The sequence below is a fragment of the Microcaecilia unicolor genome, chromosome 13 (assembly GCF_901765095.1).
Source record: "Microcaecilia unicolor chromosome 13, aMicUni1.1, whole genome shotgun sequence".
Lineage (NCBI taxonomy): Eukaryota > Metazoa > Chordata > Amphibia > Gymnophiona > Siphonopidae > Microcaecilia > Microcaecilia unicolor.
In genome coordinates, this window is record NC_044043.1 from 95,563,608 (window position 1) to 95,590,172 (window position 26,565).

Consider the following 26,565-nt stretch of genomic DNA (forward strand, 5'->3'; position numbering starts at 1 on the left):
ACTAACTCCACTTTATCTGCACAGGCTGATCCAGGCTTGGTTTTCCCTCACTGCATGCTTGTGCTTTCACAGACATGGAATGAGGCAAAATCAAGATTACCTTTGCTTTTTCCTGATTTAAGATGAGTGGATTGCTCTGTCATCATCTCCACAGGGCCACCAGGACCTTAACTGGTTTAAGTGCTTGTTGGAGAGCAGAAGGCCTTGCTGTCCAGCGCTCAAGGCACCTGAACCTCATAAGGTTTCACCAGCAACAACATAAGAAGCTTTTAAAAAAAAAACGATGTGAAACCTTTGGAGGAACAGGGTCGGATTAATCAGGAATCCTGCCTTATTCTTAATAAAGCGCACTTACAGTCTTAGCAGCGACATTGGAGACTTCTCAACTTCAACCATGAGGTCCCTCGTCAGGAGTTAATTAACAGGTGGCTGCTGTAGTTTTTCCTATTATTATCACACAGTAATATCATGCCAATCAATGCATAAAGCACGATATAGAAAGCCACTGTTGTTCGGGCTTCTCGCTCTCTCTCTCAAGTAAAATGGAGGTAACTGACAGTAACTATGTCCAAGGTTACTGGAGGCACCTGGACTGTGCCCTCGCATGAACTCTGTATTCTCCTCAGGGCCCAGCAGGAGCTCTCTCTCCGACATGAGCTGCAGATTCTTCCCTGATGTCTTGCCGTGGACTCCCTTCACTTTGTTTCTCCACAGATGAACGTGACCGTACCATCCAGCAAGTCCTCTACGCTGACTGCCACCAGCTCCGAGCTGGCCTGGCTACCCTGGGAGCCTGGCAGTGCCACGATCACCTGAGAACCAGCTAGATGAGTTTCTTCCAGCGCAATAACCTGCTCGGTCGTGGCTCCGTGCTCTGGCATCTGTATTGCCTATGAAGGGGACAGAATCTCACAATCAACCGGGAGTCCTTCAGTATTACACAATATCACATTCTTCCTGGCACTGAATCACTGCCCCCATACTTACGAAGCCCCCAGATAAAACATTGCATTTTATATTAAACCTGATATAAGAGGTTCCTCAGATTATTACTTTAAAAGGAGTGAAGCCTGTGAAACTGGGATTACTTTAATCAGTGGGATTTGAATAGAGACTTAAGTATATGTATTGTAATACTTCTGGTTTTTAAAAGAGAAAGAATAAAATCAGATGTATTATTTCTAACTAATATTGGACAATAAGTATGTTTTCAATGAAATGATTTGACTATACACCGTATTGGCCTTGAGGAAGCCAACCAGATGATCAATGTGGAATAATGAATTAGACGAGTAATATCTGGGGATAATCAGGTTAATACCACGGTTTTTTTTTCTGTTTACTGTTTAATTGATCTCCTTATCTTGTTTCACTCTCCCTATTTAGTGGTCTAAGGAAGAGAATAGAATTACCTGACTGAAATAATTCCTACATATTACTTTCTCTGTATTTCCAGCAAGTTGTTTTATTGCTTGTAAAAATTTAAATGGTTATAAATAATAAATTAAAAAAAAAAAAACCTGATACAAGAGGAAACAAAGTCAAGACATTTTAATCTCTCTCTTAACAAGAGAGGTGAAAAACCTCCATGACTGAGGGGCAGAGTTTACATAAGGCAGGGATTCTCAACCCAGTCCTTGGGGCATATCCAGTTAAGTTTTCAGGATGTCCACAATGAATATGCATGAGATAAATTTGCATATACTACCTCCACTATATGCCAATCTCTCTCATGCATATTCATTATGGTAGCCTGAAAACCTGACTGCTGGGTGTGCCCAAGGACTGAGTTTAGAATTACCACTGTGTACTTATTCACACGCATGCATCTTTTCCCATCATACATCTGCTCTTGGTCCCTCAGCTATATGGTATGCCGTATTGTAGAAAATCTTTAGCATCGTATCTATGTTAGTTGAATGTTCTAATTCTTATTTATTAGGTGTATCATTAGTATTATGCTAACATTGTATTGTATCTGAATTCCAGCGCTGTTAAATGTGTATATTTTTTATACTGTTTCACGGTAGTTCTATTATTAAGTTTGAATTTACTGTTTTGACCTCATTTATTGTATTTATATTTATTCTTGGTTATTTTACTATTGTTATGCTGTTAACAAAACTGTACGTTTTTTTTTACGTTAAACTGTACTTGTTGCACACCGCCTTGGGTGAATCTCTTCATAAAGGCGGTTAATAAATCCCAATAAATAAATAAAATCAATACATAAAGCAATATCTTCTGGATTAAAAGAGGACAGATGTAAATTTGGACATAAATGTTAACTCCTCAGAACTCTGACATTATCTTATCAAATTACAATTCTTACAAGCAGTTTAGGTCCAAATGGAGAGAGTGGGTATGAATGTTAACATTCTGCAAGCGATGCCCCTTGCAAATTGGGCTGCAGGAGTAGCCTAACGGTTAAAGCAGTGGGTTGAGAACCAGGAAAGCCAGGGTCCAAAATCCACCTCTCCCACCGACACTCCTCATGACCTTGAGCAAATGGCTTACGAGTTCACTGTCTTAGGTACAAAGCCCTCTGGGGAAAGAACCACATACAATGTCCAACTGCAACTTGTCTGGAAAGGTAAGACAGTCTTCGGGACACAGCTAGCCAGTCAGGTTTTAAGGGAACCCACAATAAATATGCAAAAGGTAATTTGCATATAATACAACAACCCAGCATACCTGTCCTGGCTGTGCTGCAACGTCCTGTGTTTCTGTAAGGACCACCTCTGGGTGCTCTCCCTCATAATGTTTTTCCAGCTGTGTCTGTGTAGTGAAGAGCTCCCCACAGATCTGGCAGCCAAAGGTGCTCTCTGTCTGGTTAAAGTGCTCTGTGGCCACATGGTGTTGAAGAGCTCCTGGGAAGCGGAAGGAGTCCGAGCAGTACAGACAGCGGAACGGCTGGGAACCTGTGGTCAGAGCATAGAAGACTCAGCAACGGCAGCTCCAGGGTAAAAGAAAACAGCAAGAAACAAAAGGACAATCCCATATTTTTGTTGTTTGGTTTTGACCTGGTAGTTCCCCTGTCTGTTTTCTTACAGGTCAATGTAAGTTCTAGAAAGAATCCTGCTACATAGCCCCTGGCGTCAGAAACATTGCTGCAATTAACAGAATAGAAAAAATGGGGGGGGGGGTGGGCCTGTGAAAATCGAGGTAAAATTCCAGGGAGGCTGTGAAGATGGCAAAATGTTTGAAGGGGGAGTGCTATGAAGATGAGAGCAAAATTCTTGAGCGGGGGGGGGGGGGGGGGGGGGGGCTGTGAAGATGGGGCCATAATTTCATGGGTAGTTGTGAAGGAAGGTTCATTATGACAAACAGAGTCTTCGTCGGGGGTATCTCTGCCCAGGAGCTGTGAAACTTATCTCCACAGCATCCCCTAGCCCCAGCCGGCATGGGGTACAAAAGGCCCGACCCAGGAAGGCAGTGCATTCAGGAACTATGATGAGATTACGCACACCCAGAGCTTGTGCGGAGACCCACACCTAGCATACCGGTATTTAAATGGACACAAATTACAGATGTGACAGGTCTCACCTGAGTGCTTGCATTTCACGTGCATCTGCAGAGCAGTCGGTGAGGAGAAGAATTGATTACACTTTTCACACTCATGCAGCTTCACATCTGTCACGGAGAAGAGAGATCAGGAACAGCAAAACCCCAAGCAGGTAATTTCAGATTTGGCGTACGCACATAACGCCGTGACAAAATTATTTTTTATTTCCTACTGCGAGCGGCATTTCTGGCATTAATCGGCAGTTGGCGTGCACCAGCCAGTTACCATTCGCTTAGCGCTTGAGCCCTTACCGCTAGATCAATGGGTGGCGTTAAGGGCTCAGGTCGTAAATAGACGTGTGCTGGCCCTTTTCCCCACCCATCGAAAAACCCCCCACTTTTTCCCCGTATGTGGTAAAAACTGTATAACCTCCAGTTTACCTCATTCATGCTCACCTACCTCGGTTGTCCACCCAAGTGCACAGAAGTCTCTTATTGCACTCCTTTTACAAAGCTGCATGTAAACCACGCAACCGGCCGCTTTTTAACACAGCTTGGTAAAAGGACCGCTTTTGTGTATATAAATATTTTTATACTGCTATTATTTTTTGGTACCATAATTACCTATGATTTAAAAGATTATGAGGTCCTTTTAGCAAGGTGTGTTGATGGATTGCGCTAAACGAGAAGATCCTTATTGGCTTTGCAGGGTTTAGTTGCTTTAGCAGTGACACAAGTGTTTCAAAAGGACAGCAGGGCACTTTGTTCATTTTGTATTTGATTCTTCTTCCTTTTTTTGCATTTTTGCAACAGTTTTTAAGCAAACTAAGATTTATATTGGCTAAGGCAGATCTGGTGCATGCCTGTTTTCACACTGATCTGCCTTATGTATTTTTCCTTGTTGCCCAAGTACATTTTTGTAAATTATTATGTGTACAGTATTTGCTCAGGCTCTTAGGTCTAGGATGGGATGCAATCCTCTCAGTTTTTATTTTTTGTTAGATTTGTACCCTGCACTTTCCCACTCATGGCAGGCTCAATGCGGCTTACATGGGGCAATGGAGGGTTAAGTGACTTGCCCAGAGTCACAAGGAGCTGCCTGTGCCTGAAGTGGGAATTGAACTCAGTTCCTCAGTTCCCCAGGACCAAAGTCCACCACCCTAACCACTAGGCCACTCCTCCACTGTTGCTACTATTTGAGATTCTACATGGAATGTTGCTATTCCACAAGAAGTCGGCCCTTGCAGATCACTAATGTGGCCGCGCAGGCTTCTGCTTCTGTGAGTCTGACGTCCTGCACGTGCAGGACGTCAGACTCACAGAAACAGAAGCCTGCGCAGCCTTCTACATGGAATGTTGCTAGTGGAATAGCAACATTCCATGTAGAATCTCCAATAGTAGCAACATTCCATGTAGAATCTCCAATAGTAGCAACATTCCATGTAGAATCTCCAATAGTAGCAACATTCCATGTAGAATCTCCAATAGTAGCAACATTCTATGTAGAATCTCCAATAGTATCTATTTTATTTTTGTTACATTTGTACCCAGCGCTTTCCCACTCATGGCAGGCTCAATGCGGCTTACATGGGGCAATGGAGGGTTAAGTGACTTGCCCAGAGTCACAAGGAGCTGCCTGTGCCTGAAGTGGGAATCGAACTCAGTTCCTCAGTTCCCCAGGACCAAAGTCCACCACCCTAATCACTAGGCCACTCCTCCACTCCTGTGATCAGGAAATACTTGGAATAAAATCCCATCCCTCATTCCCCTAGCGCAGAGATTCTCAACCCAATCATCAGGTGACACTTAAGACAGTCAGATTTTCAGGATAGCCACAATGAATATGCATGAGACAAATTTGCATGCCCTACCTCCATTCTATAAAAATCCATCTCATGCATACTCATTGTAGATATCCTGAAAGCCTAACTGGCTAGCAGGCTTATTTTCAAAAGAGAAGGACGCCCATCTTTCGACACAAATCGGAAGATGGACGTCCTTCTCCCAGGGTTGCCCAAATCGGCATAATCAAAAGCCGATTTCTGGCGTCCCCAACGGCTTTCTGTCGCGAGGACGACTAAAGTTCCCGGGGGGCATGTCGGAGGCTTAGCGAAGGCGGGACTTGGGCGTGCCTAGCACATGGGCGTCCTCGACCCATAATCGGAAAAAAAAGGGTGTTCCTGATGAGCACTTGGACGACTTTACTTGGTCCTTTTTTTGTTACGACCAAGCCACAAAAAGGTGCCCGAACTGACCAGATGACCACCAGAGTGAATCGGGGATGACCTCCCCTTATTCCCCCAGTGGTTACTAACCCCCTCCCACCCTCAAAAAAATAGTTTAAAAATATTTTGTGCCAGCCTCAAATGCCATGCCCAGCTCCATGACAGCAGTATGCAGGTCCCTGGAGCAGTTTTAGTGGGTGCAGTGCACCACTTCAGGAAGACTGACCCAGGCCCACCCCCCCCCCCCCCCCAACCTCTTACACTTGTGGTGATAAATGTGAGCCCTCCAAAACCCACTGTACCCACATTTAGGTGCCCCCCTTCACCCGTAAGGGCTATGGTAGTGGTGTACAGTTGTGGGTAGTGGGTTTTTGAGGGGTTCAGCACACAAGTAAAGGGAGCTATGTACCTGGGAGCAATTTCTGAAGTCCACTGCAGTGCCCGGTTGGTGTCCTGGCATGTCAGGGGGACCAGTGCACTACGAATGCTGGCTCCTCCCACGACCAAAGGGCTTGCATTTGGTTGTTTCTGAGATGGGCTTCCTTAGTTTCCATTATCGCCGAAAATCAGAAACGACCAAGTCTAAGGACGACCATCTCTGGTGATGACCTAAATGTCAAGATTTGGGCGTCCCCAACCGTATTATCGAAACGAAAGATGGATTCCCATCTTGTTTCGATAATACGGGTTTCCCCGCCCCTTCGCCAGGACGTCCTGCGAGGACGTCCCCAGGAAAACTTGGGCGCACCTTTCGATTATGCCCCTCTAGGTGTACTCTAAGCACTGGGTTGAGAACCCCTTCCTTGTGGAACGGGTTCTACTGCATTGGCTTCTAAAAGGGAATAGAGTTTCCCTATAAATATGTCCCGATACTAACAGCTTAACCATGTTGCTCTCAGTGAGCAATTTTGAGGGGATTCAAATCGACGAACATGGTAGCCGAGCTGGACTATCTTTAGAACCAAACATCAGAGGGAACTGATGAATTCCACACAGTCTCATAAATCAAAGCAAAGAAATGGAAAAAGCCAACCAAAATGTTCAGGATGACCAAAGTTTATTCTTCAAAATAAATGCCGATATAATAAGGGAAAGGGAAATGGGACTTGATATACCGCCTTTCTGAGGTTTTGCAACTACATTCAAAGCGGTTTACATATATTCAGGTACTTATTTTGTACCAGGGGCACGTAGCCTAGTGGTTAGTGCAGTGGACTTTGATCCTGGGGAACTGGGTTCAATTCCCACTGCAGTTCCTTGTGACTCTGGGCAAGTCACTTAACCCTCTCTTGCCCAGAGTCACAAGGAACTGCAGTGGGAATTGAACCCAGTTCCCCAGGATCAAAGTCCACTGCACTAACCACTAGGCTACATCTCCACTCATTCCACCAATAAGAGCAAACCTCATCAGTGATGTCACAATGGCTTGATTGCCCGATACTTGTGATGTCATAAGGGAAAGGGAACTGGGACTTGATATACTGCCTTTCTGAGGTTTTTGCAACTACATTCAAAGCGGTTTACATATATTCAGGTACTTATTTTGTACCAGGGGCAATGGAGGGTTAAGTGACTTACCCAGGGTCACAAGGAGCTGCAGTGGGAATCGAACCCAGGATCAAAGTCCACTGCACTAACCACTAGGCTACTCCAATATGGGCCATGGTTGGACAAACACAGTCTTCGTCAGGGGTATCTTTCAAATCAGCAAACAGCTGATTGGCCATGATTCGCCTCCATAAGAATGCTGTTATGGCAATTCCAATATGACGACACATTGCTTGCTGATTTGAAAGACACCCCTGACGAAGACTGTGTTTGTCGAAACACGGCCCGTGTTGGGTTATTCTATCAGTGTTTATTTTGAAGAATAAACTTTGGTCATCTTGAACATTTTGGATGGCTTTCTCCGCTTCTATCTTTAGAACCCAATGACCCAATGTTGGGAAGACTTGCTACCCTGCTTATCCTCAGAGAACATGTCCCTCTCATTTGCACCCACCACCCCCCTCAACACATGCCTCGTCTGTTTGCTCCTGCCTCCTGCACAACACCCTCTCCATCACAAGCTGTGTGCTCTCCTGTGTGAAAGGCCCCCCTCAGTCCCATGTAACAACTTCTCCTTATGCCAAAAGCTTCACTCTGCTTCGTTTAAATGCTTAAAGATTTTTTATACACCTCCTATTACAATATTCTGAGACGTTTACAATACGTACAGAATAAAAATGCTTCTCACCTGCCTGACCTGTGTATGTCATTATGTCATGTACGTATGTATGTATGTGTATGTACGACCTATATGTCAGACCTGATAGACCTACCATCCAGGAATGCTAAAAAATCTTCTCGCACATTCCTCAATCTTCATTTCCCCAGCTGTAAAAGTCTAAAGTACAAACTAATGCACGCATCAACCTTTTCTTATACGAGCGCACAGCTCTGGAACGAACTGCCACGTAACCTGAAAGCGGCCTATGAATTGACCAACTTCCGGAAACTGCTAAAGACCCATCTCTTCGACAAGACCTATCAGAAAGACCAAGTCATCTGAAGTTCCGACATATAACCCTGAATGTAAATTAATGCCTTCTGGGGTTTTTTTTTTCTCTTACTATTATGTATTACATTACCATGTAAACCAAATCCTTCTGTAACACCAAATGTCTACTCTCCTCACTTTTCCACTACCCATGATCTATTGTAAGCCACATTGAGCCTGCAAAGAGGTGGGGAAATGTGGGATACAAATGCAATAAATAAATAAATAAAACGTGTCCATCTCTCTGCTCCCAGCTCTTGTCCTCTCCTCCCTACTTTAATATTGTAAACTAAGGATCTCTGGCCCTTTCCATGTTCTGCTGGTGTCAAATATCCTGCACTCCTATCCCAAACATTCTAATAATTTACCTTTGGCCTTTCTGCTGTGAAGCTATGCGATGCCACCGCCGCCCTCCCATCACCACCCTTTTTTTTGTACCCACCTCCTGCTCCTACCTGCATGCTCCGCCTTGACGTGTTTCTGAAGGGTGGTAGTGCTGGAGAAGACCTGCTCGCAAGAGCTGCATTGCAGGGAGAACTTGGAGGAGCGATGATTCTGAGCTGCAAATACGTCAGGGTGGTGGGTGCGGTTATGATACCATAAACCTGAGAGTTGCTGTGAAGAAGCAGGTAAAATCTCAGTTGGGAGGACAGGGGAGAAGAAGGAAGGGGATACAAGAAGGGCAGCTCTTAAACTACAATTCACTCTCCTGGCTACAACCAACTCTTCCTTCTCAACTGTCCTGCCTTTCCTCACAGCTAGCTAGGAAGAAAGATTTAGGGAGTCTTTTACTAAGGTGCATTAGAGTTTGTCGCTTGTGCTAAAAATCATAAACGCTGAGATGCCCATAGCAGGGGTGTAGCCAGACTTCGGTGGGAAGGGGGTCCGGAGCCCGAGGTGAGGGGGCACATTTTAGCCCCCCCCCCCCAGTGCCGCCGCCCCTTCCCCATCCCTTTTGAACCCACCCCCACCCCCCGCTGCCGTCAACCTTCCCCCGCCACCGACAGGTACCTTTGTTGGCGGGGGTCCCCAACCCCCAACAGCCAGTCCCCTTCAGCGCCGGTCTCCGAGTCCGGCGCGTTCACTGATCTGGATTCTGTTTCTGTGAGTCCTGACGTCCTGCATGTTCCTACTTGCAGGACGTCAGGACTCACAGAAACAGAATCCAGATCAGCAACACGCCGGAGACCGGCGCTGAAGAGAACTTCGGCTGCCGGGGGTTGGGGACCCCGCCAGGAAAGGTACCTGACGGCGGAGGGAGGGTTGGCGGGGGGGGGGGGGGGGGTCAAATGTGGCGGGGGAGGGTCGGCGGTGAGGGAGGGGGGGGTGAAAGCAGGGGGCCCATGCCCCCACCTAGCTACACCTCTGGCCCATAGGAATATAATGGGCTTCTCAGTGTTTAGCGCCAGCTGACTTTAAGCATGTACTATAAATGCTAGTAAATGACCCCCTTAGTCCTAAAGCCAAAGTGCATTCTGATTAAACAATTCCCCCCCACCACCCCAAGTAAGCTCTACATAATTGAAGTTAATTTTTTTAAAAGACAGTGTGAGTAGAGGAAGTTAAGCAAATTAACCTGACACATTCAGTGGCTTTGTGTAGGTACAACATACAGACCTAAACTCTGCAACACAGCAAAACCAAAGATCGTACTGGACACTATATAACCTTCCCTACTTTTGACCCTAATCTGCCTGAAACACACCTTCCTTATTCGACCACATCATCACCTTGTATTTGTTCCTCTACCGGACTTGGCGAACGCCTTTAAGGTACTACTACTACTACTATTTAGCATTTCTATAGCGCTACAAGGCATACGCAGCGCTGCACAAACATAGAAGAAAGACAGTCCCTGCTCAAAGAGCTTACAATCTAATAGACAAAAAATAAATAAAGTAAGCAAATCAAATCAATTAATGTGAACGGGAAGGAAGAGAGGAGGGTAGGTGTAGGCGAGTGGTTACAAGTGGTTACGAGTCAAAAGCAATGTTAAAGAGGTGGGCTTTCAGTCTAGATTTAAAGGTGGCCAAGGATGGGGCAAGACGTAGGGGCTCAGGAAGTTTATTCCAGGCGTAGGGTGCAGCGAGACAGAAGGCGCGAAGTCTGGAGTTGGCAGTAGTGGAGAAGGGAACAGATAAGAAGGATTTATCCATGGAGCGGAGTGCACGGGAAGGGGTGTAGGGAAGGACGAGTGTGGAGAGATACTGGGGAGCAGCAGAGTGAGTACATTTATAGGTTAGTAGAAGAAGTTTGAACAGGATGCGAAAACGGATAGGGAGCCAGTGAAGGGTCTTGAGAGGGGTAGTATGAGTAAAGCGACCCTGGCGGAAGATGAGACGGGCAGCAGAGTTTTGAACCGACTGGAGAGGTGACTAAGTGGGAGGCCAGCAAGAAGCAGATTGCAGTAGTCTAAACGAGAGGTGACAAGGGTGTGGATGAGGGTTTTGGTAGAGTGCTCAGAAAGAAAGGGGCGGATTTTACGGATGTTGTAAAGAAAGAAACGACAGGTCTTGGCAATCTGCTGGATATGAGCAGAGAAGGAGAGAGAAGAGTCAAAGATGACCCCAAGGTTTCGAGCTGAGGAGACGGGGAGAATGAGAGAGCCATCAACAGAAATAGAAAAAGGGGGGAGCGGGGAGGTGGTTTGGGGGGGAAAATGAGAAGCTCGCCTTTAAGGTACTATGTAAGCCACATTGAGCCTGCAAATAGTGGGAAAATGTGGGGTACAAATGTAACAAATAAAAAAATATATACATGCAGGGAAGGTGAATCTTAGAACAGCTGGTTAAATCTGACTGCTCAAAATCTTAGTCAAATGAAAGTGAAAGAATTTGCAGGGATGAGGTTGATCAGATTTAGCTGAATATAGTAGATGCCAGCAGATAAAGACCTGAACGGTCCATCCAGTCTGCCCAACAGTCACGCTCATTATCAATTCATGATTAAACCAACAATGAATGTGATATAAAATAATTGATCACGGTCTTTCTTTGGCATTTCTGGGACATAGACAGTAGAAGTACACTCGGCTCTGTCCTTAAGTTCCAACTACCGGCGTTACGGTTGAAGCACACTCCAGCCTATCCAAATTCGTCTCGTCATTTTTGGGAGACAGACCGAAAACGTTTGGCACCAACCTTAGTTCTTTACAGCTGGAGTCGCCATCTAAGTGCCACTCGACACATCCACACACATGCAGCCATTTAAGTTTTGGGGTTTTTTTTATACCATCTATTTTCTAATTAGGGATCCTCCGTGTTCATCCCATGCCTTTTCGAATTCCGTTACTGTTTTTGTCTCTACCACCTCTCTCGGGGGTGGGGGGGGGGACATTCCAGGCATCGACCACCCTCTTCATGAAAATGAATTTCCTGACATTACTCCTAACTCTGCCGCCCCACAACCTCAATTCATGTCCTCTAGTTTTACTGTTTCCCCTTCTCTGGACAAAATGTGGAGCATGGCTAAATTTAAAAATACTATCCCAGGACACATGACTCAGTCCCCTTTATTACTACTACTACTAACCATTTCTATAGCGCTACCAGACGTACGCAGCACTGTACACATAAAATACAGGTGTTTTCTGTGTCCCTAGTGGGCTTTCAATCTAAGGTGTTTTTGGTATTTGCAGCAAGAGGGGGTTAAGTGACTTACCCAGGGTCGCAAGTTGTTTGGATAAATTTGAGAGGGTAGTAAGTTCATCTCCACAGATTCAGCTAGGTAAAGAGCCAATATTTTCAAAAGCGACAATTTAACTGGGTAAAACCTGATTTCATCAATCAAATCTGTTGGACTGAACCTTCTGACCTGCAGGCCACCTACCCTTTCTTGCCCTGCCTTTGCCTAAAGTCTTCAGGGTGGTCCTCCGTTTTTATGCCTTGAGCGAGTGAAAATTCTTGTGCTAGCCGTCCCTGTTCCAAGTCTGCCGTCCACGTCACATTACTGGGTTTTATCAAGATCTGAAGTATTTTCTCTTGAGCGCTGGAAGGAACACACATTTCTGTGGAGCCTGGGAGAAGAGATCCTGCAATTGGAAATCAGGATTCTTGTAGATTTATCTACTCACTTTGCCAAACTCAAGCTCAAAGAAAGTTACATTTACATTTAACAGCAAAGATGGTAAATGTAATTTGCTACGAGCTTGAGTTTGGAAAAGCTGTGTAAATAAATGGCAAAATTAGCACTACGAGTTCTCTGGATAAGACTCCCCTCCCCCCCCACCCCTGGGGATTCATATTATGGTTATATATCAGTCTCTAGAGGAGCTCGTAAGTGTATAAGGAGGCACTTGATAATGCTATAATTTTGTTTTTCCAAATACTGCACTTTTGTTGCCTTCTTTTTGCTCTATAGTGATTTCTTTCTTTTCTGAAGAATAAAGTTAAAAAAAAAAAGCAAGTTACATTTAGGCACAGTAGGTAGGAATAGTTCTGTGGAATCTTAGTGGAGATTGGGTGGTGACGCCGGTAACTGGAAACAAAACGGGAGCTGGGCAGACTTCTACGGTCTACGCCTTGATCGTGACTGGATAGGGATGGGCTGGAGTGTAAATTTTAAGGGGCTTTGACGTTAGCTTCAGAACTTAACACAAGAACAGTACTGGGCAGACTTCTACGGTCTGTGTCCTGAGAAAGGCAAGGACAAATCAAACTCAGGTATACATATAAAGTATCACATACCATGTAAAATGAGTTTATCTTGTTGGGCAGACTGGATGGACCGTACAGGTCTTTATCTATCGTCATTTACTATGTTACTAGGTTTGTATTCCTGAAGTTACTATTGAGGAAACTACACTTCTCCTTTCTTCCTCAAAATGTACCACCTGTTCCTCTAATCCTATTCCCACCCACCTTCTTAATGCCATCTCTCCTGCTCTTATTCCTTTTATCTGTCGCATTCTCAACCTCTCATTTTCCACTGCGACTGTCCCTGCTGCCTTTAAATATTTTGTGGTCACACCTCTCCTTAAGCCTTCACTCGACCCTACTTGTCCCTCTAATTACCGACCCATCTCCCTCCTTCCTTTTCTCTCCAAATTACTTGAGCGTGCTGTTCACCGCCACTGCCTTGATTTTCTCTCCTCACATGCTATCCTTGACCCACTACAATCTGGTTTTCGCCCTCTCCACTTAACCGAAACTCGCTTACTAAAGTCTCCAATGACCTATTACTGGCTAAATCCAGAGGTCAATATTCCATCCTCATTCTTCTTGATCTTTCCGCTGCTTTTGACACTGTCGATCACAGCATACTTCTCGATACCCTGTCCTCACTTGGATTCCAGGGCTCTGTCCTTTCCTGGTTCTCTTCCTACCTCTCCCTCCGCACCTTTAGTGTTCACTCTGGTGGGTCCTCTTCTACTTCTATCCCTCTGCCTGTCGGCGTACCTCAGGGTTCTGTTCTTGGTCCCCTCCTCTTTTCTATCTACACTTCTTCCCTTGGTTCATTAATCTCATCCCATGGCTTTTCCTACGATCTCTATGCTGATGACTCCCAAATCTACCTTTCTACCCCTGATATCTCACCTTGCATCCAAACCAAAGTTTCAGCGTGCTTGTCTGACATTGCTGTCTGGATGTCTCAATGCCCCTGAAATTAAATATGACCAAAAACGAGCTTCTCATTTCCCCCCCCAAACCCACCTCCCCGCTCCCCCCATTTTCTATTTCTGTTGATGGCTCTCTCATTCTCCCTGTCTCCTCAGCTCGAAACCTTGGGGTCATCTTTGACTCTTCTCTCTCCTTCTCTGCTCATATCCAGCAGATTGCCAAGACCTGTCGTTTCTTTCTTTACAACATCCGTAAAATCCGCCCCTTTCTTTCCGAGCACTCTACCAAAACCCTCATCCACACCCTTGTCACCTCTCGTTTAGACTACTGCAATCTGCTTCTTACTGGCCTCCGACTTAGTCACCTCTCCCCTCTCCAGTCGGTTCAAAACTCTGCTGCCCATCTCATCTTCCGCCAGGGTCGCTTTACTCATACTACCCCTCTCCTCAAGACCCTTCACTGGCTCCCTATCCGTTTTCGCATCCTGTTCAAACTTCTTCTACTAACCTATAAATGTACTCATTCTGCTGCTCCCCAGTATCTCTCCACACTCGTCCTTCCCTACACCCCTTCCCGTGCACTCCGCTCCATGGATAAATCCTTCTTATCTGTTCCCTTCTCCACTACTGCCAACTCCAGACTTTGCGCCTTCTGTCTCGCTGCACCCTACGCCTGGAATAAACTTCCTGAGCCCCTACGTCTTGCCCCATCCTTGGCCACCTTTAAATCTAGACTGAAAGCCCACCTCTTTAACATTGCTTTTGACTCGTAACCACTTGTAACCACTCGCCTCCACCTACCCTCCTCTCTTCCTTCCCGTTCACATTAATTGATTTGATTTGCTTACTTTATTTATTTTTTGTCTATTAGATTGTAAGCTCTTTGAGCAGGGACTGTCTTTCTTCTATGTTTGTGCAGCGCTGCGTACGCCTTGTAGCGCTATAGAAATGCTGAATAGTAGTAGTAGTAGTCTCTTGTAATCAGAGGTGATATTGTGATGTCATAATGCCTCAGGCCACCAATAAGAGCCAACCTCATCAGTGATGTCACAATGGCTTGATTGTCCTATACTTGGCTCACTTTTATTACATAGCTCTTTGAGCAGGGATTGTCTTTCTTCTATGTTTGTGCAGCGCTGCGTACGCCTTGTAGCGCTATAGAAATGCTAAATAGTAGTAGTAGTGGTTTATAATTTAGACTGGTGCCAGAGATCACATGGAGCACTGGACCCTAGTTCTCCGCTTCCTACTCTACCCACTTAGTGGCTGCTTAGCACATGCGGTACACAATACAGCATTCAGACAACGGTGTAAACATTTCTCCCGGTCTGCGCAGGGCTGAAACTCACCTTCCCTGCATGCACCCACACAGGTTATCACTTCCCAAGTTTGAACCGTTCAGACACTTGTGCATCTCCCCTGTCTATAGCTACTCATTACCCTGAGCCAGCAAGTTCTTACACTTACCTGATAAGCCTTGTCACAGATCACGCAATTGTAGGGCTTTCCTCCCACGTGCGTGACCATGTGACGCTCCAGCAGCGAGGGTGCACTGAAGATCTTGGCGCAGGTGGGACAGGGGTGGTATTCTCGGGAGTGCACCTCCTGAATATGCTGGCGATGTTCGTCCAGGCTGGGAAAACTCATCCGGCATTTCTGACAATCATAGGGGTCCTCAATATCTGATGATAGGAAGAGGACGGGAAGGAGGAGAGGCAGTCAGGGACGTGCAGATCCACAGGGACAGAAAGGAGAGGTGACAAAATAGACATCACAGAAAAAAAAGGAAAATGGACAGAATGAAAGCATCCAGTCATTCACTCCCTGTGGGAAGGTGCTCGGGTGCCTGGAGAAAGACAGAACTCACTGTGGAAGGTGCGAAGATGTATGGACAGCCCATTGGCCTGGCTGAATCCTTTCCCACATTCCCGGCAGACATAGGGCTTGTCTCCGGTGTGAGTCCTCACATGCCGAGTGAGTTCAATAGATTGAGCAAAGACTGCATCGCAGTACTGGCATACGTACATCTTCCCTGGAAAGAGAATTACATTAAATGTCTTCGTATAGCAGGCTTCCTGTTTCTTGTGAATCACTACAGTGCTACATATCTATTATACAGGGTCTGAGGACTCCACACTGCTTGACATGAGCAAGGTCAGAAAGGGTATTGTGTTCTTTTGCTGAGAAAATACTCCTCCCTGCAGACTCCCATCAGCATCCAGTCAGCCTGTCCCTTATTGGGATGGAGGAACCTCATACATTGGGTCTCAAAGAGTTTTTCACAGAACGGAATAACTTGTAATGGTTTAACCAGTAATTGTTATTCTCTGACAGAAGCTGCTCTTCACCTCACTGTAAACCTTAAAAGGAGCTGAAGTAGCAAAAAAGATCGGTGAAATGCCAACCACAAACTGGACCAGTCCCAAGAAGAGCAGTGGCAGCAAGAGTTGAAAATGACAAGGAAATAAAGGACTCAGACTAGGAGAAAGCGCCAAACCTCTCCGATTAAAACTGCATTGGCTCCCTTATCAAGGAACGTATTACCTTCAAAATTTGCTCTTTGGTCCACAAGATTATCTATGGTGAAACCCCAGGTTACATGGTTGACTTGATAGATCTTCCGATCAGAAACAGGACCAGAGCATCACGTACTTATTTGAACCTCCATTATCCAAGCTGCATAGGACTCAGATATAAATCAACTTATGCATCCAATTTCTCTTATTTAGGCACACAAATGTGGAATGCATTACCAAAGACTATGAAAATGATCTATGACCATCTAAACTTCAGGAGATCATTAAAGACCTACCTGTTCTGCAAGATCTACTCAACTGACCCAACTTAAATGCCTCAACTCTGCAACACAACAAAACCTTAGATTGTATTGGACATTATATGTTCCTTACTATCTTTGACCCTTATTGTACCTTAATACCCTCCCCTTACCTGACCCTTACTTCAAATCGTATTTGTCTACCCCCACCGGACTTGGCAATCGCCTTTACGGTAATATGTAAGCCACATTGAGCCTGCTAGTGGGGGGGGAAAATGTGGGATACAAATGTTACAAATAAAATAAAATAGAAAAAACTTAATGTAAACATAATACAGTGATAAAATTCAATACAAAAAGGGTAAAATACTTCCCAGAAGGGGAGATGGGTCAATTGCACAACTCATTCTGCTGCTCGCCATCAGAGTAATACAGTAATCGGATATAGGTGAGCTATATGTAAATTTCTGGTAAACACGTAGAACATTAAAAAGTCTCCAAAGGCAAACCATGATAATATGAGAACAGATCCTGCTTGGATTACTGGGTAGGGGTGGGTGGGGGTGGGGGGCCTTCATAGAACCTGGACTGCTAATAGCCTGCGTCTCTTAGGGAGCTGGGGGGGGGAGGGGCAAGGGGGAAGATAACTTGAAAAAAACTGGGAGAAAGCTTTGCTCATAGCGCCTTGGCCTGCTTCAGTCATACAGAGCAGTGAGCGGGATTGGGGCAGGTTTCAAATGGTGGGGGGAACAGGAGTAGGAGGCGATGTCTAGCCACCACCGTCTCTCCTGCCCCCTCCCCCCTGAAATTACGATTGATATAAATTAAAAACCTTTTCATATTTAGGTCTTTCAGTCATGGTTTCCTTGTTTGGTCTAGCACCGTGCAGCACTCTGTACACGTTTTTGGTTTAACTAATAAATGTATAAAACCACTTCTCAGTCTCTACACAATTCCATTTTGGCTTGTCTGTCTGTTTAATAAGGCTCATTTTCTTTTTGGGTGGGCCAACACAGACTGCTCTCCCTCTACTCTGTTTCTCTTGCATCTGCGTAGCTTACTGGAGCCTCAGGATGGGAATAGTCCTGGGTTTCTAAGCTTCTAAATGGTAGGTGACAAGACTATATGCATTCTGTACAAATGAATGCACAGTAGCAGCCTATAGAAAGGGCCGAGACACAGGGACCAGTCAGCCTCATGGCTGGGAAGAGAAATAGCAACTGCCACCTAATCGTCTCATCTGCGGGACATGGTCCTTCCTAGGCTACCCTAGAACTTAACCAGACACTGAATAGATGCTTTTTATATGGCAGTTTCCACACGATTCCCAGTCATCCATGCAGACTCTTCAACTGTGTTGGCCTAAAAGGCAGGAAATGGGGCCTAATGGAGCTTATCTCAAGCTTTAATTAGGTCATGGGGATCTTTTAAGAGAACAGCCAAGTCATTCTACATGCTCTTCAACATAAAGATATGGAGCAAAGCTGCGTTTGACAGTGAGACGGGGGAGGTCTCTTTCTTTGCAGCTTGCATCCCACGCACCTTCAGAGTGTTTCTTTTTGGTGTGGTAGGCGAGTGCCGCAGCCTGCGTGAAGGTCATGTGACAGTGCTTGCATACGTAAGGCCTCTCCCCTGTGTGCAGGCGCTGATGGTTCTTCAGGGTGGAATTAGCAGCAAACTTGGCACCGCAATCGGAGCAGGAGAAAGGCTTCTCGTCAAAGTGCTCTGTCCGCTTGTGATACTGCATCCCTGAGAAGGGGTTGTCACCAGCAGGTACATCACCCCAAAACAGATAGAAAGAGAGGTAGAACACCTAAAGTTACTATTTCCTGAGTTTTAATAGCCCCCAATGGATAAAACAATCCTGCTTTATACCATGCATCTCAACAAAAGACAGACAGACACAGACTAGACCAGGGGTGGGCAACATCAGTCCTCAACCCAGTCCACAGTTTTCAGGATTTCCACAATGAATATACATGAACTTATTTGCATGCACTGTCTCCAATCTCATGCATATTCATTGGAGAAATCCTGAAAAATTGACTGGACTGCGGCCCTGGACTAGACTTGAGGAAGAAAGAGCAAACGAGGTGATGAGAGGAGGAGAAACAGAGCGTCTGCAGAGCCGGCCTAACCATCAGGCAAACTAGGCAGTCGCTTAAGACAACAGATACAAAGAACAGCTGCAATCAATGCAAAACAACAGATGCCAACAGCCACAAAATTAAAAAAAAACAGTCAAGCAAATGCCTTAACCTGCAGGGAGATTTATGGTTATCTGAAAATTGCCATAAACCCGGGTAAACAGCTTTTGGAAGTTTCCCTCATTATGTAAGTATAAACAAAAAAAAGTTTAAGATCAAAACGGTGATAATAAATCATTTCTGTATGTAATAAGTCAGTTGGCACTCGGACTCTTCTTAATTATAAGTGTCCTGCAGATTATTTGGAGAGAATTGTGATATCGATATTATCATTAAAGTTACTTGTATGGAACTCATTAGTTCTTCCTGTTGCACTTCAAAAAATAACAGACATCTTTTTGAGTCCTTGATCTCAATAGCCCTTATGCTTACTATTAACTAACAGAAAAATAATTAATTGCAAATTTAGGGTGGAACTGAGTATGTTTAATCTGAAAATGTTGCAGCATAAGATTCCCATCTGCTCCACAAAGATTTGTAAATGGAAGTCACTAGACTGTTGTAGGTCTGTAATTTGATGAGCTTTCACGATATAATTTTTAAGAATTGTCCAGTATATCCATCAGGGGCGTAGCCAGACTTCGGCGGGAAGGGGGGGGGGGGTCCAGAGCCCGAGGTGAGGGGGCACATTTTAGCCCCCCACCCCCCGCCTACCTTTGCTGGCGGGGGACCCCAATCCCCACCAGCCGAGGTCCTCTTCTTCCGGCGCAAGGCTTCCTTCTGTTTCCGAGTCTGACGTCCTGCACGTTGTATCACAGAAACAGAACGAAGCCTGGCAGATCAGCCAGCAACGCAGCCACTGGCTGATCTGCAAGGCTTCGTTCTGTTTCTGTGAGTCTGACATCCTGCACGACGTCAGACTCAGAAACAGAACGAAGCCTTGTGCCGGAAGACAACCCTCGGCTGGCGGGGGTTGGGGTCCAGAGCCCGAGGTGAGGGGGCACATTTTAGCCCCCCACCCCCCGCCGCCGCCTACCTTTGCTGGCGGGGGACCCCAATCCCCACCAGCCGAGGTCCTCTTCTTCCGGCGCAAGGCTTCGTTCTGTTTCCGAGTCTGACGTCCTGCACGTTGTATCACAGAAACAGAACGAAGCCTGGCAGATCAGCCAGCAACGCGGCCACTGGCTGATCTGCAAGGCTTCGTTCTGTTTCTGTGAGTCTGACATCCTGCACGACGTCAGACTCAGAAACAGAACGAAGCCTTGTGCCGGAAGACGACCCTCGGCTGGCGGGGGTTGGGGTCCAGAGCCCGAGGTGAGGGGGCACATTTTAGCCCCCCACCCCCCGCCGCCGCCTACCTTTGCTGGCGGGGGACCCCAATCCCCACCAGCCGAGGTCCTCTTCTTCCGGCGCAAGGCTTCGTTCTGTTTCCGAGTCTGACGTCCTGCACGTTGTATCACAGAAACAGAATGAAGCCTGGCAGATCAGCCAGCAACGCGGCCACTGGCTGATCTGCAAGGCTTCATTCTGTTTCTGTGAGTCTGACATCCTGCACGACGTCAGACTCAGAAACAGAACGAAGCCTTGTGCCGGAAGACGACCCTCGGCTGGCGGGGGTTGGGGTCCCCCGCCAGCAAAGGTAGCCCACGGAGGCGGAGTGGGAGGGGGGTCAAATCTACGAGGGCCCAAGCCCCCCGTGGCCCCACGTAGCTACCCCACATATCCATACATTCATTTTGCTATGTTTTCTTGTTTTGTTAAAAATAATGATTGAAAACTTAAAAAAAAAAAAATAAAATTCTGATGACCATGTCAGCATTTTTATAGGATTTGTTCTAGCATGGGTGATATTAGGATAACTATCATTGTTGAGTTTAATATAAGGGTGGTGCAGTAGTGTCATGGAAGATAACTGAGGATGGTACAAAGCTGAAAGTTTCCTGAGGCATGAGCCCTAAACCCTCAACTCAAACTCTGTGGCCATCTCCCCCCTCTCCAAGTGATGTAACGTTACCTGATGGATGGGCAAACTCCTTGCCACAGATGTCGCAGGTGACCAGTAGTCTGCGTTTCTTCCCTCTGGAGCTGCCGCCGGAGTAGCCGTGGACTTGCTGCTGGTGCTTCTCCAGCTCTTTCTTGGACGGTTTCAGCTCGTTGCAGTCCACACACTCCAAGGAGGTCTCCCGAGCCATCCTGCAGCGTTTCGCGTGCACCTCCAGTCGGCAGCGGAAGTGGAAGCTCTTGCCGCAGGATTTACAGACGTAGCTCTTTCTGGAGGACACAGGGGTGACCTTTTCTTGCTTTGGCTGAGGTATCTTCTTTTTTCTCTCACTTGATGCTTCTGCTTCCACCACCTTCTCCTCTTCCTTTCCTGATGGCTCTGGTTTACAGTTTTCTCCTTTATCCAGCCATTCGACCTGTAACTTGTTGTTCACTTTCCATTTCTTAATGCCTTTCACCTCCCCGGTTCCCTCAGTAAGAATTCCTGGCAGAGAAAAAAAAAAATGCATTGGAAATAAGAGGTGAAGATAAACCTCCTCTGGACAGGTGCATAAAAATCAATGATTATTTATTTATTGGGATTTTTAACAGCCTTTATGAAGAGATTCACCCTAGGCGGAGTACAACAGGTACAGTTTAACATAAAAAAAACTTACTACTTTATTAACAGCATAACAATAGTAAAATAACCAAGAATAAACATTAATAATAATAAGGTGGGAAAATGTGGGATACAAATGCAATAAATAATAATAAATACAATAAATGAGGTAAACTTGAAAACAGTAAATTGAAACCTAATAATAGAACTACCGTGAAACAGTATCAAAAATACACACATTTAACAGTGCTGGAATTCACAAGGCGGACCAATGGGAAGTGAGAGGGAAGGGAACCCAGCAGCAGCCACCGGAGGTGAGTAAACAATCCCCCCCCCCCCCCCCCCCCCCCCCCCCCCGAGCTCCATGACCCCCTACCTCCCTCCCTCTACTCCCGGCCATCCGAGTTCCACGGGCCCACTCAAGTCCGACTGCCCCACGCCCCCCCTCCTCCGATTTCCGCGCCCCCCCCCTCCGATTTCCGCCATCCAGCACCTCCCTCTCTCTCTCTGGGCTCCGAGTGCAAGCAGGACATGTGCGGGTGCCCCAGCCCTTCGTACGTGCCAGCTGTTTAAAATGTTTTACCTCCTGCTCTGCTGGCAACAGTGAAGTCCGGCACGCACGGACGCCGCTTCACACTGCCTTTGCTTCTCTTTCAGCTGTTCCTCTGGTCCCGCCCTTCTGCAAACAGGAAATGAGGGTGGGAGGAGGAAAGAGGGGGTGTGTGGGCGAGGCAGGTAGGGGGGGCTTGGAGGACGGAGGAAGGGAGGTAGGGGGGGGCTTGGAACTCGGAGGACAGAGGGCGGGAGGGAGGGGGGCCTGGAACTCGGAGGACGGAGGGAGGGAGGGAGGGAGGGGGCCCTGGAACCTTGCTAGCGCCCGTTTCCTGTTAGAAACGGGCCTCTTTTACTAGTTTTCTATAGTTTACCATAGAGCTGAGTATGAAGGAAATGATACATATACAAAGTGGGAAAGTGGAATTTGCTTCTGGAAGGAACTGTCACGACTACACCTCCGGATACACGGAAGGAAAGGTGGGAAGAGCTCCTGTATGTCAGTTTGCATAGTTTGCAGATGCTGACACAGGGAGATGGACTTTGGGGACTATACAAGGCAAAACCCAGACCTGCTTCAAAAACATTTCCTTCTGAAGACTGATTATATAGTTAGACAGAAGGTTTACACTCAAAAGACTTAAGATTCATCATGCGCAGCCTTCACTGGTTAATCCAAAGGAAAGTGAACGCATCCTGCACAATCTGCAGCCAATCCCTTCTATCGCCTAATACGGGGAATCAGTCTATTAACACTCATCACCAAAGCCACAGGAAAGAAGTGACATCACAGACTCTGGTTTTCTGCAGAAGGTCAAGGGTAAATTCTCAGGCACAAGCTGGAAAACTGTGCGTAAAGCTTTCTAAGAACAGGCTTATCTAAGTTCAGACAAGGGCAGCAACTAAGCACCCAACAACACTGCTACATTTCTAACCTCAATACCAGGCCTTCAGCTTTTTTTTTTTACCATAAAACCTAATAATCCTTTACTGGTCTGACCTCCAAAGGGAGTACTCTTCATGAACTGGGGGGGGGGATGGGGGGGGGGGGGGGGGGACAACAGAAAAGGCACTCTGCTGTTTTTCTCTCTTTGAGCCTCCCACACCCCAGCGACACAGTAATTTCTTTCTAAGTTGGAACTTATGGTAGTGGACAGACTTTCTATTAAATAGAAATTTAATTCAAACTTCTCCTTTTGACCTATAAGTGCATTCACTCTGCCGCTCCCCAGTACCTCTCCACTCTTGCCTCCCCCTACGTCCCCCCTCGAGTACTCCGTTCTGCAGATAAATCTCTCCTATCTGTCCCTTTCTCCTCTACTGCTAATTCCAGACTCCGTTCCTTTTATCTCGCTGCACCTCACGCCTGGAATAGACTTCCCGAGCCTGTACGTCTAGCCCCGTCTTTGGCCGTTTTCAAGTCCAAACTCAAAACTCACCTCTTTACCACTGCTTTTGACTCCTAACTCACTTGCCCTGTCCTGTATCCTCACCTCTTTATTTCCTTACCCTTAATTGTTCTGTCTACCCGTCTTATCTAGATTGTAAGCTCTTTGAGCAGGGACTGTCTTTTGTATATGGTGTACAGCGCTGCGTATGCCTTGTAGCGCTATAGAAATGATAAGTAGTAGTAGTAAATACACGGGAAAACAATCCCATTCAATACTAAGAAAGAGTATGAATTTTAAAATAAATAGCATACTACTGGAGGTCAATGTAAATCTCTAAGGAGTGAGCTCATTTGAGCTCAGGGTGCTTTCCGATTTCACTAAGGTACCTGTGTCCCCTCTGACCTCATTCATCTTGCTCCCTCCTACCCCCTTCACTCACAAACCACCCTCCCAATTCTTACACCACCTCTTGATCCATTATTTTCCCTATCCCCTCACTCATTCTCTCTTTCCCTTTCGTTCACCCTTAAGAACCCCCCCTTCACCCCCCTTACTTACTCCACCTTCCCCACCCCCATCACCTCACCCTCCATACAACTTGGCTGTAGGAAGAAGCAGCAGCAACAGCAGAACACCATCACAGGCCACACCTTCCACTCTGCTGTGTCACGTTTCGACCTGTGTGGTACACCACAGTGGTCTGGTTTATTTAGATTTGCTACACTGCAATGACTAACTGGCAGCTTTCGGCACAAAAGGTTTCATTAGAAAATGAAAGGAACTACAAAATTCAATAGGACAGTGGATAGAGCAAAAATCCTAAGGGAAAGTCGGACAAATACAGAACAAAGGTAGGAACGCTTTTGCCAAAGTGTGACACTCAAGCCTTGGGCAACAGAAGAGATGGACACAGCTGAGGACACTGCGCTGCTGCTACCTTTCAAACAAGCCCAAGACCACACTAGATAGAGGGTGGGGGCGAGGGAAGACATAAGACATAAGCATCGCCACACTGGAACAGACCAAAGGTCCATCTAGCCCAGCACCCTGTCTCCGACAGTGGCCAATCCAGGTCACAATCACCCGACAAGATCCACGGAGCAAAGCGTTTTGTACTGCTTGTCCCAGGAATAGTGGATTTTTCCCTACGTCCATTTAATAACATTCTATGGCCTTTTCCTTCAGGAAGCCGTCCAAACCTTTCTTAAACTCTGCTAAGCTAACCGCCTTAACCACATTCTCTGGCAACGAATTCTAGAGTTGAATTACATGCTAAGAAAATTTTTCTCTTATTTGTTTTAGGAAGAGAGATTCAAGGACTGTGGCAGCTACTTTGACCCTAGTCTACCATGGCAATTGGAGGCCCTGGGTGATGCCTTCTGGTGGCAAATGGCCTATTGGAACAATTCTTTGAAAGCTGCAGAAAAGGTCTGAAAGGTTTTCCCCAACATGTGTGGAAACTTCCAGCACTGGTTCCACAGGGAAAAGTAGTGCACCACTATCTCCCATATCGGGGTGCAGACAGTTTTTGAAATGTGTATTTCCACCTATTTATCTAAGGAAAAACTTATCAAAGTTGCCCATTTTAGTGCCCGAAGGCAAGAACTCCAAAAAGGTGCCTACGTTAAGATTATTTTATAAAACTAACATAGGTGCCTCTGAACTTTGATACAATAAGGCTCCCAGATCCAGTCCCAACATTCTGCAAATGCCAACACATGCATTTACACCTGCTCTGAAGTTGGTGTCGCAGTGTGCATGTACACACACACATCCTATGTGAATACTGCAACTCCGCCTCCGCTCCTCTCAAAGTACGCCCCAGGCATTCCTATGAGCAGAACACACAAAAGCAGGCACACGCTTTCCGTGCACATATTTTAAACACAGACATAATCACGCAATTTTATAAAAACTGTTTCCTATGAGTGGTAAAGAATGTGGTAAAGGCGGTTAGCTTAAAAGAGTTTTAAAAAGGTTTGGACGGCTTCCTAAAGGAAAAGTCCATAGACCGTTATTAAATGGACTTGAGGAAAATCCACTATTTCTGGGATAAGCAGTATAAAATGTTTTGTACTTTTTGAGATCTTGCCAGGTATTTGTGATCTGGATTGGCCACTGTTGGAAACAGAATGCTGGGCTTGATGGACCTTTGGTCTTTCCCAGTATGGCAATACTTATATACTTATGAGTAAACCTGGCTTTATGTACAAAAGAAAAAAAAAACCCTTTAGTGTTGCAGCTGTAATGACACTCAATGACAAAATGTTCCTTAGTTTCAGTGTTAATTCAAAGGAGGGCTACTGAAAGGGTCCATGACCTGTACTGCCCTGCAACGGCAGAAGGAAGTTAAGTCCACTTATGCTCAAAAATAGGTTAAGTGCCTATCTGTAATTTCAGAAATATGTCCCATCATAATGTACACTGGATTACTGCATAACCTCTTCAAGATCTCCAATATTCAGAGGTGAAGGGGAGAGAAACCAAGCAAAGAATGTTTATTTCTAATTTCTCCACAAATCAGCCAGCGTAGACATACTTACACAGCAGGGCAGTATAAGCCATGCCTAGAAAGACAGAAAGTTTCTGATGTTAACTGACTGTGCTTTTTATTCAGGCCTACCTTATCTGTCCCCCATGCTCATCCATCCCTCAGACACCTGCCCATTCTCTCAGGTCTTCAAACATTGACCTCTGTTACTAGAGTTCAGTTGGACTGCTCTCGATCTCTGACCTTTTGTAATTTGGTCCCCACACTTCGCAACGTTGCCTGTGGACTTACGCTTAGAATCCTCTTCTAAGAAGCTGAAATCAGCTCTCGGGACCTGGGATTTTTTTCTCAAGCCTTTTCTTAAGGAATAAGCTAAGCAGTATATCAAGTTTTAGGAAACAAATATATTTGGCTCCCTTTTCCCTGTTCTCTTATTTCTTTTGGCATCCTGCCTGATTCTCTGTTTGGTTTAGGAATGATGTCATTGTGCTATTCAGTCCTTCCCCATCGCATCTAGTCCTATCTTAAATAGCAACATAGTAGATGATGGCAGATAAAGACCCAATCAGTCCATTCTGTCTGCCCAACAAGATAAACTCATAGCATAAGGCAGTGGTTCTCAAACCTGGTCCTGGAGGCACCCCGGTCAGTCAGGTTTTCAGGACAGCCACAATGAATATTCATGGGAGAGATTTGCATGCACTGCCTCCACTACATGCAAATCTCTGTCATGAATATTCATTGTGGGTATCCTGAAAATCTGACTAGCTGGGGTGCCTCC

General features: G+C 45.9%; 1 protein-coding gene across 6 annotated transcripts in view; it reads right to left on the reverse strand.

Moving 5' to 3' along the window:
* Positions 1–462: 462 nt before the first annotated feature.
* Positions 463–26,565, reverse strand: part of LOC115456645 (zinc finger and BTB domain-containing protein 40-like) — a 65,436-nt gene continuing 39,333 nt past the window's right edge. For 5 of the 6 annotated variants that reach the window (XM_030185866.1, XM_030185865.1, XM_030185864.1 and 2 more), the window contains 8 exons: positions 20,763–21,233; positions 18,144–18,350; positions 15,693–15,857; positions 15,293–15,507; positions 8,724–8,883; positions 3,547–3,633; positions 2,695–2,921; positions 463–890 (listed from right to left, as the gene is read on the reverse strand). In XM_030185866.1, coding sequence (XP_030041726.1) covers positions 696–890; positions 2,695–2,921; positions 3,547–3,633; positions 8,724–8,883; positions 15,293–15,507; positions 15,693–15,857; positions 18,144–18,350; positions 20,763–21,233 — 1,727 coding nt within the window. In that variant the 3' untranslated portion in view covers positions 463–695. Of the gene's footprint in view, positions 891–2,694; positions 2,922–3,546; positions 3,634–8,710; positions 8,884–15,292; positions 15,508–15,692; positions 15,858–18,143; positions 18,351–20,762; positions 21,234–26,565 lie in introns of those variants that run through there. The other variant, XR_003939901.1, reaches the window with a different exon arrangement.